We start from the raw sequence: 14,031 nt of genomic DNA, 5'->3' as shown, positions 1-14,031 counted from the left end.
TACGTTTCAAAATTGGAAAAAACTGTATTAAAAATGAACATGTACAAAGATAGGTTTATTCAACTATCATTAACATGCAAAAACCAAAAAAAAAAACAAAAAAAAAAAATAAAAAACAAAAAAAACAACAAAAAAAAAAAAACAACTACAAAAACTAAAAACATTAGCTTTGATACTACGCCTATAATTTGTCTCACCAAAATGTATTAAATTGGTATGTGGTAAAAAGTAACCCGGGGAAACTACGGATATGGTCGGTGTTCGGGTTGAGTGAGTTAACGGCGTTTGCGACGCCTTACGGTCATGTAAAATGTAAGAAGACGGGAGAGTAACGATTCTTTTTCATTTAAATTCACAGTTCAAAGCATCTGAGAGGAAATAAAGGAGATTGATTCAAATAGAGAAAAAAAGTAAATAGACATTCTAAGAGGACCCTTTCTTCTGAAACAGTGGACAGTTCTCAGTCATTAATGAGAGAGTTTAAATGTTAAACTTTGCATTTACTTATTTTCTAAAAATAAAGAAAGTTCAAAGTGTATTGATTTCAAATCCGGCTTTGTTTAGATATTTTTGTCTTGATTTATATTCTATGTTTTTATGTTTTTAAGGGATTTACGGCGCTTGCAACACATTTAGGTCATATCGGCGCCAGTAAAAAGGAAGAAAATGGGATAGTAAAAAGTTATAGAATTATAATTAAAGCACCCAAGAGAAAGTAAGGCAAAGGGGAACTGGCAACAAATAGGGATCAGATGTAGATTCCAAGAGCACACCACCAATGTACTTAGTCTGAGATCACCTATAAATCTCATCCGGACACAAGCACAAAATCCAACAAAGAGGAATATACTCAAATGCTTACATTATACATTATAAAAATTAACAAATAAAATAATACATAACGAAGAGATGATTTACAAGGAAAAAAAAATATCATCTCCCAAAACAATAAATGCATTTGACTGTTTCCCTCTCAGCCAGGACTCCGGCCAGGGCCAGAACAAAACCAAGTAATCTCATTCCAAGACAAAGACAGAAAGCATGTTGGAAAACAGACATAAGGGGATAGAAGACACAGTATGGACCTCCCTGCCCACTCTGGGAGGTCAGGAACCCCACCCAGGATTTATATTCTATATCATCACTTGTAAACCGCACTGCAGAATAGTTCAATCAAAGGTGACGTGTAATTACCATCCATTCTGACATGGACGGCAATGCCATCTCAATCAAGACCAGTTAACATTAAAACCAGGCGAGAGAAAAAAAAGAATTCGGTATAAAAAATACAATAAAATAAAAACAATCCTCGAATTCCATTCTTTGTCAAGCGAGTGGGAACGTTGACGATAAAATTATGTACAAAATTGAAGATGTGCATTGTTTTTGGTCAATTAAGATTAATAACACATGATGACGGTGATGATGATGATGACGACGACGACGACGACCACGAAGATGATGAGACGAGATGATGATGATGATGATCATGATGATGATGACGAGGATTAGGACGAATTAAGATGATCTTGCTAATGCCATTCATATTATCATTATCACACAAAAGTCACGTGATTAACATGGAGTCCAACACTTCAACATTAAAAATAAGCAATTTCATAATCTCGATACAGCCTTTTCATGTCTTTATTTTTTACACCGTTACCTTGTAATAATATTAACTTATCTCTCGCTTCTTATACACTTTGTTTAACCCCTTAAAAGAGGAGACCAATGTTATATTCATTTCATTGCTTCCACCAAGACAGCAGTAACGAAAATGCGATTCGGGTCTTAAACACCCCCCCCCCCCAAAAAAAAAAAAAAAAAAAAAAAAAAAAAACCCCAAGTCCCATCGCTTTTATTTCACTCATAGTAAAAAAAATAATAAACCGAGTCATGGTAGGATAAAACAAAGAGAGAAATTATAATTCGAAAGAAACTAAGACTCGTTGTAAATGATTCCTTAACGCTCAGACATTTACCATGTGGCTATTTTAAAAAAAATATTTTTTCAGTCAAATAGGGGTAACCCCATTAATGGGGCTACATTTCCTAAGTTATATTTTTTGTTTATTTTTAAGGGTTTTACGGCGCTTGCAACACATTTAGATCATATAAGCGCCAGTAAAAAGGAATAAAATTGGATAGTGAAAAGATTCTAGATGTACAATAAAAAAGCACTTGAGGAAAAAAGTAAGACAAAGGGGAGTGGTTCAAATAGGGAACAGATGTAGATTCCAAGAGCACACTATCAGTGTACTTAGTTTGAGATCACTGATAAGTCTCATCTGGACACAAGCACTGTCCCCACTAAGAGGAATACACTCAAATGCTTCCATTATAAATTCAAAATAACAAGTATAATAATACATAACAGAGAGATGATTTACAAGGAAAAAAATATCATCTCCCAAAACAATAGCTATGCATTTGACTGTTTCCCTCCCAGCCAGGACCCCGGCCAGGGCCAGGACAAAACCAAGTAATCTCATTCCAAGACAAAGACAGAATGCAAGTTGGAAAACAGATATACGGGGATAGAAGACACAGTATGTACCTCCCTGCCCACTATGGAAGGTCAGGAACCCCACCCAGCCTGTTATATCTTTTAAAAAATGAATAAAGTAATCCAACTAAGTTCTAACATTAAATTACGGGATTCATTACTTCCGCCCTTTCTACTATTTTTCTCTTTCTTTCTCTCGTTCATGCAAGTTGCCATCAGTTGTTTGGAAATTATTGGCGAAACCCTACATAAGCTTGAAACTTGAAAAAAAAAACCCACAAAAAAAAAACAAAAAAACAACCCTCTACCTTATTGATTTCGACAGGCCATATTCAACGCGACGTAAAAATGGCCTAAATTTGCACTTATTGGTTTAAAAAATAGGCCATAAAAGATCTGTGTTAACATAATACAAATCATAACATAAAACGCCTATAGTGCATTAATACTCCGTTTGGGATATTGTGGAAAATAGCCCAAGTAAGAAACCGATGGGGTTCACCTGATATATCTCAAACGGTTTTTAATAAATGACTAACTTACAGCTGCACTGCCCTTGATCTAGCTTCGTCTTGCTAGTCATTTTGGAGGTTGTGTGAGGATGGGGGACTAAGAAAATTAATCATTCCACAAACACCCAAATGACTCGGGTTTATGTTCTTCAGTCGACTTCTAAGGTTTTACTCCCAAAACACTTCCTATTGCTCAATTTGCAGCAATGCGGCTTCCACTGCAGAGCCGGTGATTTGAGACAATTTTCTCTTATAATCATTTGCATATTCTGAATCAGTATATTAATGTCAACACCAATGCCTGATCCGCAATGTTTCTCTTTTCCTCTTTTCTCATTCAACACGGCAATCTAAATAATAATAATAAGGTCTCCACTCCCCATTTACCCGGGCTTGTGACCGGCCCTGAGTTGTGCTGGCTTGCACCCCCGGGGGCTGGATTTTAATTCTTTACCCTTTCCAATTTTAATCATCGTCACTTATCATTGTATCATATCAATATTATACATTAAATGCGTTGAATTCACGTGACTCACTTTGATGATAAAACCGCCATTGGCATTAAAAAAGGGGTTAAAATTATGGGTAGATTGCTCGAGTTGAATGAGAGTAAAAGAGAGTGTATTCTGCTGGGAGAATGAATGAATGTCAAGGGACCAAAAACCCGACGGGTGTTAGTAAAATGACATTTAGAATTTAAATACATTCAATGAACAAACAATGCTCATTCTAAATACAGTCCATAGATGTAAGGCGGTAAACCTTGAATACAGGATTTTAAAAAAAAATCTTCAATAATAACATTGTGGAATTTTATCTTCAAGGACGGTGCAGCGTTTTACTTTTCTACATTTGAAACTAAAACCAAAGGATAAATAAAAACGAAACCAAAATTTTCTTTTTAATATCTAAACGGTCAGAATTCAAAACCGATACCAACTCGATTGGAAAAAATGTGAGCATATCACAAATCAAAGCTTTCTGTTTCCCACTGCACCCTTCATCAAACATCGAGCCACTCTTATTGTCCAATCAAAAATTACCGCTTTGTTCAAGACACGTTTCTTTTACTTAAAACTACGACTGACATAGCAAGGATGTCTTTCATTTCTAAACGAAATTCATTCGAACTTAGATAAAAGGGATTGATAATCACTCTTGGTTCTCGATTAGTAGCGTTGATTAAAATGGCTAAATCACGATCGTGTTTTTAGCGAGGAAACATTAAAAACAGAGAGTAAAAGTCTAGTTGCCGTCTAGCAAAAAAATAAAAACATGGCTTAATGTGAAGCATAATATATAAACATAATATTGCAGACATAAAAACAAACTGCAACCATCATCAGCTCTATGATTCCTAGATACATAAAATGACACATCTTTCAGTGAAAAGCTGTGTCTTAAATTAAAACAGATCAATAACCTAGGAATCTAATATTAAAAGTGAACTAATAGGTTTGCTAAAGAAGAATACAAACATTATTATTACAAACTGTTGGTCTTGACATTTACAGAAAGCTATTATGAATACACACATATTATTATAAAGCTATATTAACACAGATCAGTGGATATTTTGCCTTATCAATTCAATACTCCCATTACCCTCGTTCAAAATGAAAAACATAATCATTTTTAAAAAAACAAACTATTTTTAAAAACTAAGCAAGCAGTATTGCGTGAATATCGATAAATTGTTATGGCCCTACTTGTTGAATATTCTCAAAGTCTCAAAGTATCATGTATTAATTTTTGAGTAGTTTGGCATTAGGATATCTAAATCCATCGTTATATCTAGTATGTATTAAATTTCCAGACAAAATGATCAAAGGTGTCTTGCCAATGTATAAGGAGAATGAAGGCGCTGGTTTGGATAAAAACGAAACTTAAAGGCAGGCGACTGACAGAGAACGTAGCTCGCTATTCGCAATACATTACTTAACTTGCCAATTATATCAAACTGTACATTATGACACCTCTATGACAGAACACCGGTCCCATCATATTATGTTCTTGTGCTAGGTGTGCTGTTTTGTTTTTAAGCGTGTTACGGCGTTTGCGTCACATTTAGGTCATATCAGCGCCATAAAAAGGAAGAAATGGGACAGACAAAAAAACTTCTAGAATTACAAATTACAGCAAAGAAAAAGATTGGTTCAAATAGGGAAATGATTTCGATTCCAAAAGCACACTATCAATGTGCTTAGTTTGAGATCACCTAAACTATACCTCATCCTGACACGAAAACAGGATCCCACTAAGAGGAGCACATTCAAATATTTTCAAGATATGTTCAAAACAAAAACAAAAAGTATAATGATCAGTACATAAGAGAGATGATTTACGAGGAAAACGAATTTCTCCCAATACTAACACTATACATTTGACTGCTCCCCTCTCAGACAAATACTCCTGCAGGGGCCGGGACAAAAACCCAAGTAAGCCCATTCCATGATAAAGAAAGAAAGCAACTCAGAAAACAGACATTGCGGAATAGAAGACACAGCAAATGACCTCCTGCCTACCACGAGAGGTCAAAAGACTCCATCCACCCAGTGCATCGAGTGACGAGACAGGTATGGCAAGCAGTACATAAATTATATCAATTTCTCTGTCCAACTCCTGCCTAAGACGTACAAATCACGGACCATGGGAAAGAATTATTTCAGGTTTGTATTGAAATAGACTATAATATATTATATCCCGTAATGAGAACTTATGATAATGAGGGTGATAAAAGATAAAATCTTATCTTTGACCGCTGGTTGCCATTTGTAACGATATGAAAATAATGATTGTGACAGCAATGCTCGTGATGATGATAATGTGCTAATGGAGGTGGTAGTAACGGTGGCGATGATGATGATGGTACGATGATGATGATGATGATGATGATGATGATGATGATGATAATGATGTCGATGATAATGATGATGTCGATGATGATGATGGTATGATGATGATGATGATGATGTCGATGATGATGATGATGTCGATGATAATGATGATGATGATGATTTTGATGAATATAATAGAGACAATGAGGATGATAAAAATGAAAGTCTTTGAACAATGATGTATGAAAGTTGTGTAGATCACGTTCACTATACTTAATACATAGTCATATTATACATCAACATCATAAAACCAAGGTTTCACAAGGTATAAAATAGTCATATTATTTTAATATTTTATCATCTAGCTAAACGATCACACACACACACACACACACATCTACACTGATAACTTCACCCACACACCAACACATGACATCAACACAATAAATTATGACTTACAGAACCCCATTTACCCCTTACATTGCAAGGATTTGATTCATACCAGATTTTCCTCTCATAATTTGTGTTATTATTTATAAAACTAAACTCTCATTATCAAAAATATGATGGATACAATGCTTTCTCCGTGCATTAATTTACAAGCCTCATAACCTGATACTAGTTCACGATGGATCAAATCGTTTTAATATAAGCCGTCATTCAATTTTCAAAGCAAACTAATTGAGAATTAGAGGAAATTAATTTCTTCTCTCTTTTAAATTAGTCATTTTTCGATATTTCATTTTGTCAGACAAAAATCTGACAAAGCGTGTATAAAACAGTACCATACAAAGCAAGACAGAAATAATACAAGGGAATAAACAAACTACTACACCCCCCCCCCCCCAAATCAGTCTTCTTCGACTGGGGATCGAACCTCAGACTTCCTGATCACCAGTCATTTTGTCCCGTTCTAACACAGCAGTTAGTATGAGTTTCACCTAGTAGCATAATGTAGACACCGGGTGTCACACCCTATCCGCTCAGAGGTGGAATTTTAAGCAGATTATCGAGCCTTAAAACCCTTGAGGTGATGAAACTTATCAGAAAATTTATTAAAGAATTACATTACTAAGCAAAGAAAAGTAAAAGACACTAGCATCTACCAATTTCATCTGCTTGATCGTTGATTAAGACGATGAGTGTAGAGGTGAGAGAAATTGGAAACTATAAACATAAGTTATTATCTTTACATCGCTCTTCGGTGTTCAAGAGCCATTTCAAGTTGGATTGGATATACAGAATACATTGGTATTATTCAGGTAGAAGAGATTTTCCAATAATCAAATGTCAGGCTGATTTGTTGGGATCGGATGTTTTTTCCTCTTGTATTATTCCTTCTAATTTATCTGGCACTTTGTACCATACACGCCTTTTCATATTTTTTGTCACTTAACAAATGGGAATTACAAGCCATCGATAAATTACTATCTAGATAGGTTATCAAACTTGTAAATCAATGCACATAGAGCGATATCATGGTTCTAAGATATCAATAATGTGTTTGATGATTATTTTATCACAATAATACAATGGTGTTTACCTTTAACTGACTAGGCTAGGCTATGCGTTGGATGGGACAGACAGGAAGACAGTAGTAAATAGATAGATAGATAGACAGAGGGAGAGAAAGAGCGAGCGAGCGAGAGAGAGAGAGAGAGAGAGAGAGAGAGAGAGAGAGAGATAGAGAGAGAGAGGGGGAGAGTAAAACAAAGACTGACAGGCAGATAGATGCTAGAAGCATTGGTAGATAGACATAGATAGATAGATAGATAGATAGATAGATAGATAGATAGATAGATAGATACATAGGTGGGTAGATAGATGAATGGAGAGATATATGGAGAGATGGAAGTTGTATAATTTTTTGTTGTCATAACTGATGGAAAGACGAGAATTCTGAGTGATGACATACAACAACAAATATACAAGCGGATTTCTTCAAAAATGATAATATTGGTTAGTTCCTCCCCTCTCCTACAACGCTCTTACAATACTCATGTACTCTGGAAGAAAACACACACACACACACACACACACACACACACACACACACATTTTTGGAAATTTTCTGGCCATAAAACTCGTCCTTCAAATATCGATCGATTAAAACGACCCTCGTGTTGTAAAACAACTATGAAATCTAAGACTCCCTCGGCCAAAATCTTGAAAAAAACGTGTGTGTGTGTATGTGTGTGTGTGTGTGTGTGTGTGTTTAGAGTACGGCCTCGCGAGGTCTCAGGTTTGAGAGTTTTTGCCAGCGTAGGGACATTTTAATCCATCGACATTACAATGTTGTTTTTGTTGGTAAACTACGAGTACATAATGGATAACAGGTCAACAACAGAGAGGTCAGTCTTGTGCTACTTGTATGACGTAAAACCATTCAGTTAGAATAAAAGTTCTACTTAATAAATCTTACATAATCACAACCTACTTAACGTTTAAAAATAGTGAACCAGTACGTATACTATTATATCACTTGCGTGCTGTGTTATTCTCAGATTTTAGGACGAAAAAAGGGAGGGGGGGAGGGGTAGTCAACATAAAACCTATTTTCAAAATTTTAATAAATAAACGTTTAATTCATAGCATACATACAGAGCAAGTTTAAAACGTCAAGGCTTCCATCTCTAAAGATATATTTCGACATATTATTTAAGCTGTAGGTGTCATACATCCTAAATTATTAGGTAATGGTATCGAATGAGGTGGCAGTTGTTTCGCTTTCATAAGGTCTTGTATTTTCCCCCAGCGTCTATTGAAGACAATACTGTCTTGGTGAGTTAGTTGATTATCAATCCCCGAGAATTGCTGACACATCATAGGTTTCTTCAATGAATCACTTCCTGGAAGATAGGTTTAAAAAAAAACCCACGGCGACGGTATGCTTATCCACTTAAAAATTAAAACATTTTGATCACGTTAATAAAACCATCAAAAATTACAAGAAATCAAACTTAACTCTAAATTGGGTGGGCAGTCTGGCAAAAATACTTTATAAAGGATGGCCATGTCTGTAGAAGATGCTCTGCCTTGATGTTCGAAAAAAAAAAACTGCCGTTGCTCCCATGTAATTTCCAAGTGCTAACCATGTTAGAATTCCGAAATAATATCAACGAATAGTGATTCGAGATAGAAAACACAAAAATCGTACGAGCCGCTTCGAATTGATCTGCAATGTTAAAACATTGAGTGTGAAGTTCCTTAGTTGTTGAAATGTTGGCGAAACCAGAATCTAAGGTTGTTTAAGGCAGACAGAAAAACCCAAGTCTTCGCAAGACTGCAGGAACATTGAAGCCATTTGACGATGGAAAATTGCAGATAATACAAGATTTGCTTCATGCAGGTAACTGCCAGTGTGGCGGCTGTTGTGACGAAAGCATCGGAGTATATTGCAGATTCACAGGGATAGAGCTGCATTAGAAATATAGAAGTCAAATAAGCTTTTGTCGTAAAGTGGTCCTCATTGGTTCCCTCTTGGAGGCATCGATCACAACGTGTTGATTCATATTCATAACAATGACAACAATACTCACAATAATATACACCGTAACAACAGCAACAGCGATGACAATGATAATTTCGACAATGATGATGATGATGATTTGAATATGACGATGAGAGTAACGATTCTGAACTCGACGGAACTTTCCGCGAATTCAATAGAATATAAAATCTATAGTTCCATTCTTGGATTAACAAGAAAATCATAATCAAAGTCTTTTCAAGAACGTCCATTTCTATTATGATCTTTGCGTAAGAAAAGCTCCGAGAGTGATGACTCCCAGTCCGGCCAGTGCGTACCCCCCTATCGTCCTCATGTTTGGCCAACCACTCTCTTTCTTGGAGTCGGGCCCTGCGTGGAATGTCAGGAACCCTTCCTGTAAAGAAAATTTAAAAAATAATGAAAAGTTACGTTAAAATGGACAAAATTTGTTTAAAAAGAAACACAATCTACATTAAGTTCTTTTGTTCTTAAAGCATGACATAACACATCTCATGGGCTGTGCAGACTCAAAACAAAATCAAATGTGCTGCAACTATTATATCAACACAACAATTGGATTCAGTAGTCTGATGTCACGCCACCCGACAACGGCGGCCATCTTGGTTCTAAACAAAGAAAATCATTACTTTTTATTCTTCAAGCTGGCTAGAACTTTTCATATGCCTTGTGATCAGAATGTGTAAAAGTCAAAACATGATCAAATGTATGTCTTTTTTTTTCCTCTGGATACGCTTTTATGCTCGCCGGAGAAATATTTCATACGGGGGTCCGCCATTGTTCCAATAGTTTAGAGCCAGTGTAACTAAGTTACCATGCGTCATTAGGAAGGAAGTGACGTTACGACTGTTGAACAGAATTAGTATTGGCAAAGAGGTGGACACCCCCTCCCCTTACACACACACACACACACACACACACACATACACACACACACCGCCCATCCTCGAACCTTTCCTCATTAAAAAAAAAAAGTTTAGAGTACCTCCAATACGAAGACAAATTAATCTAGACGTCTAGTTCATGTGCAGATGTAATTCAAAACAAAAAACAAAAGCATTTATTATACTTATACATTCCTCCCAAAAATATACAAAATTTTACACCCCCCCCCCCCCCCAACGTATTCCTTATCAAATGCTTGTATTCATGAATTGATGGATACTATCTCCTTCACTTAAAACTCTGACACCACGAAATGAGATATTCGTTCTTTATTTCCAGACAGACCCTGATGTTTGCTTTCGACAAGGACAATTCACGGACTCTACGTTTCTAATCACTCATTATACTGAATTTTTTCAACTTTCATGAATACATTGTAATGAGGTCCGCTCGCTTTCCATATGCTAAAGTATATAAATGAGCGCATGACTTAGTTTCAGAAAAGGAGGATAAAAAATATCAAAATAAATAGATAAATAAATAAATAAATTAATTAATAGAATATAAAATAAAATAATAACATTAATAATAACAATACTACTACTACTACTACTACTACTACTACTACTACTACTACTACTACTAATAATAATAATAATAATAAATGAATAGAACAAACTTCAAAATAACTTTCTCGACTAGAGATTCGAACATAGACAAATGGATTCTTGTTGTATCTCTCTAGACAAAGATAGCTACTGCTGACTACCGTATTAGTTGATAAGTGAATAAAGACGTCTTTAGCAAAGACTGGGAAAATCGGGCAACATTATCATTAAACCCCCCCCCCCCCCCCCCCCCCCCTCCCCCCACCCCCCAAAAAAACAAAAAACAACAACAACAACAACAACAAAGAAAAAAAAAGAAACAAAGAAACAAACAATAAACAAAAAAAAAGTCATTTCATTGTATCTTCACAGTCCAATATGCTCATCTATAATAACCATTCCTATACTTAAGCATGGGAACGAACTTAATGGTCGTTTTCTGATAGAGATAATGGCCATTCCTCCTCTTTTGTATTTGAAAGGAGAGTATCACGTGGGGACATCGATCACTGTTTATCCTTTTCATATGGTTGGAATTTTCAACTTTGAAATATTACCTGTCGGATAGGTGTTAGGCATCTGTGTGTGTAACTTTGTGTTTTGACATTTCTGATGCTAACTCTACCTCTACAAAACAATGTATCATAAAAGATATTTTAAAAAATGAAATATAGTGAGTTTACTTCTATGTCTATGATAGCTGGAAAGCAAACGCAATTCCGAGAGCTCTTAATAATATAGTCTCTATCTCTACTTTTTCTCTTCAACGAAAGAATAGGTAAATAATGTGGAAAAACAAAGGCAAACCGAAAGCGAACAACGCGGAATGTGCAAATGTGTCGCAAAGTTAGATGTAAGATGAATGCTTTTATTTATTTTTTTTAAATAATTGATTGGCACCATTCACCATTTTCCTTACATTATTATTTTGTTTTGCCTCTCTTCGACACGCCACAGCATTTACGACCAGATGTACAATAACAAGTGAAAAATCGATAAAAAACGAGAAGCATCTTGCTAACCGTGGTATCCTTCCAACCAACTAACTGGCTGGGAGGTCAAGGAAAAACAACGCGATGTTCTAATAATAGAACGTTGGTCATTCCCAATAATTTTAATAAGATTGATGCAATGTGTTTTCCCCCCTTTTTAAATTTACACAAAAAGTCATAATTCTGAAGACATTGAGCAATCATATTATTGCCTCATTCAAAATACAATTGCTTTTTAATGAAATTGTTTTGGTCACGCAAGACCTTGGCAACTGCAATCGTTACCATCTACACATACACGGGAAATATCTGGAGTCCACGTTATTAAATTAGTTATTCACCAGAATGACCTGGCCCGACACAGACTTGTTAGTGAGTGGAAGTGGAAGAGACGACGACAATATTTTATTTTTTTTTTTAACAACGTCTGATAATGGCATTCATCCGATGGTGTGTCCTTCGAGTGAGTACTCACGACTTGCTCTGTTCCAGATATAGATAGAACTGGAAAGTCCGTAGGGCGTTATCACACAATGACCTTTTCACACAATTATTCTCGAGTTGTGTCATCATTCACAGATTACTCAAGAAAAGTGTAAATTATATAGAAAGTGTAGTATGTAAATGATCTTTTTAATTAATCTTTGTTTTCCACGAGTGGGTACAGTCTTCTTGTTTTTATACAAATAATAAATAAATATATAGACATCCTTATGGTTTCATCACCAATCTTGGCATCGCTTTATTTAATTCCCCAGAAGGCCAACGAGAGGTTAAATTTTTATTTCATACAGTACAAGTTGCCTATTTGACGCATATTTTGTACTAGCAATAACAACCGTTACCCATTAAAAATGAGACGGGTACTCACACCAAAGGCGAGTGGTGAAACGTGCATTGACTTCAACACTGGGACAAGAGTTTGTGATCCTTCATCGTCACCCATCTGGTCAATTACCATACTCAGCATCACCTGACTTTGTATACCGACACGATCTACGTACCGCCTTTTGTCCATAGGACATAGATCACTTTTTTCCACAACCCCATAAACGACAGTGACTCAGCTCATTAGTGTTGTCACAATCAACAAATAAGGAATAATAACTAAGAACAATTTGGTAATTACACAACTAAATCCCATAAATAAAACACCCGTTACTAGAGGTTGTCGCACTATGAAGAAATAAGAAATAGAGGTAGAGAGAGATTGCGAGGTCCCAGGTTTGAAAGTTTTTGCCATGATGAGGGTCATTGAAATCGATCGATATTTGAAGGACGAGTTTTCTGGCCAAATATTTAAATATGGGTTTTTCCAGAGTACAAATGAGTACATGCATGTGAGCCAAACAACTGCATCATATTATATGACTTGCTTGTGATTGTGATTATATGCCCTGTACTTTACATACTGTTATTGTCTGATAGTTGTTTTCAACAAGTTGTGAAGCTCTTTGAGCATATTTAGTTGACATTACGCTATATAAAAAATTGTTTTATACAGATAAGAATTAACTAATGTATTATTACAAGAACGAAGGAGTCTTATTCAAATGTTTACCAAATTGTACAATTTTTGAATGGTTTGCCAGCCAGATCTAATATGCATAGTTTGACTAAACCCCGCATTATCAATGCGGATAATGGATGGGATGATGGATAATTTTGGTGACCACGAGACCTCACGTGACCTCACATCTCTTTCATCACCTGCTCAATTTAACCAATCGAAGTATGTTACTTTCTGCATTACTCATAACGGCCTCGAACCAATCATTATCTCAATGTTTCCTCCAGCTCACGAAAATGCCCTTGAACACTCGACGCGAACTCACTGGTAAACACCCACCCCCTCCCCCCTCCTCATGTCACGTATTCAATCAACATTCAACTAAGCTTGCGCGCGCGCGCACACACACACACACAGACACACGCACACACACAGACACATGCACACACACAGACACACATATACACGGACTCGCATACACATAGACATACATACACAACACATACATGAGCACAAATAGCGATACAGACAATATCTATATAAAACGTTTAAATACATTGTTAAAAAACAACTTTGAAAATACTGCAATATGAACTCATGAATTTTCTCAACAAAAACAAGACCAAGAGTATCGACATTTCGCAAGATCCCTTTCATGTTGAAACATTTC

General features: G+C 35.9%; 1 protein-coding gene across 1 annotated transcript in view; it reads right to left on the bottom strand.

Moving 5' to 3' along the window:
• Nucleotides 1–2,928: 2,928 nt before the first annotated feature.
• The window catches only part of LOC144966415 (bcl-2-like protein 2), a 61,176-nt gene continuing 50,073 nt past the window's right edge, over nucleotides 2,929–14,031 (bottom strand). The window contains exon 2 of the mRNA XM_078902838.1: nucleotides 2,929–9,742. Within this exon, the coding sequence (XP_078758964.1) occupies nucleotides 9,605–9,742 (138 nt within the window). The 3' untranslated portion in view covers nucleotides 2,929–9,604. The remainder of the gene's footprint in view (nucleotides 9,743–14,031) is intronic.

Source organism: Berghia stephanieae, chromosome 2 (genome assembly GCF_034508935.2).
Source record: "Berghia stephanieae isolate SIO BIC M18660-M18661 chromosome 2, UCSD_Bste_1.3, whole genome shotgun sequence".
Lineage (NCBI taxonomy): Eukaryota > Metazoa > Mollusca > Gastropoda > Nudibranchia > Aeolidiidae > Berghia > Berghia stephanieae.
The sequence above is the reverse complement of the archived record's forward strand: the minus strand, read 5'-3'. Positions and strand labels throughout refer to the sequence as shown.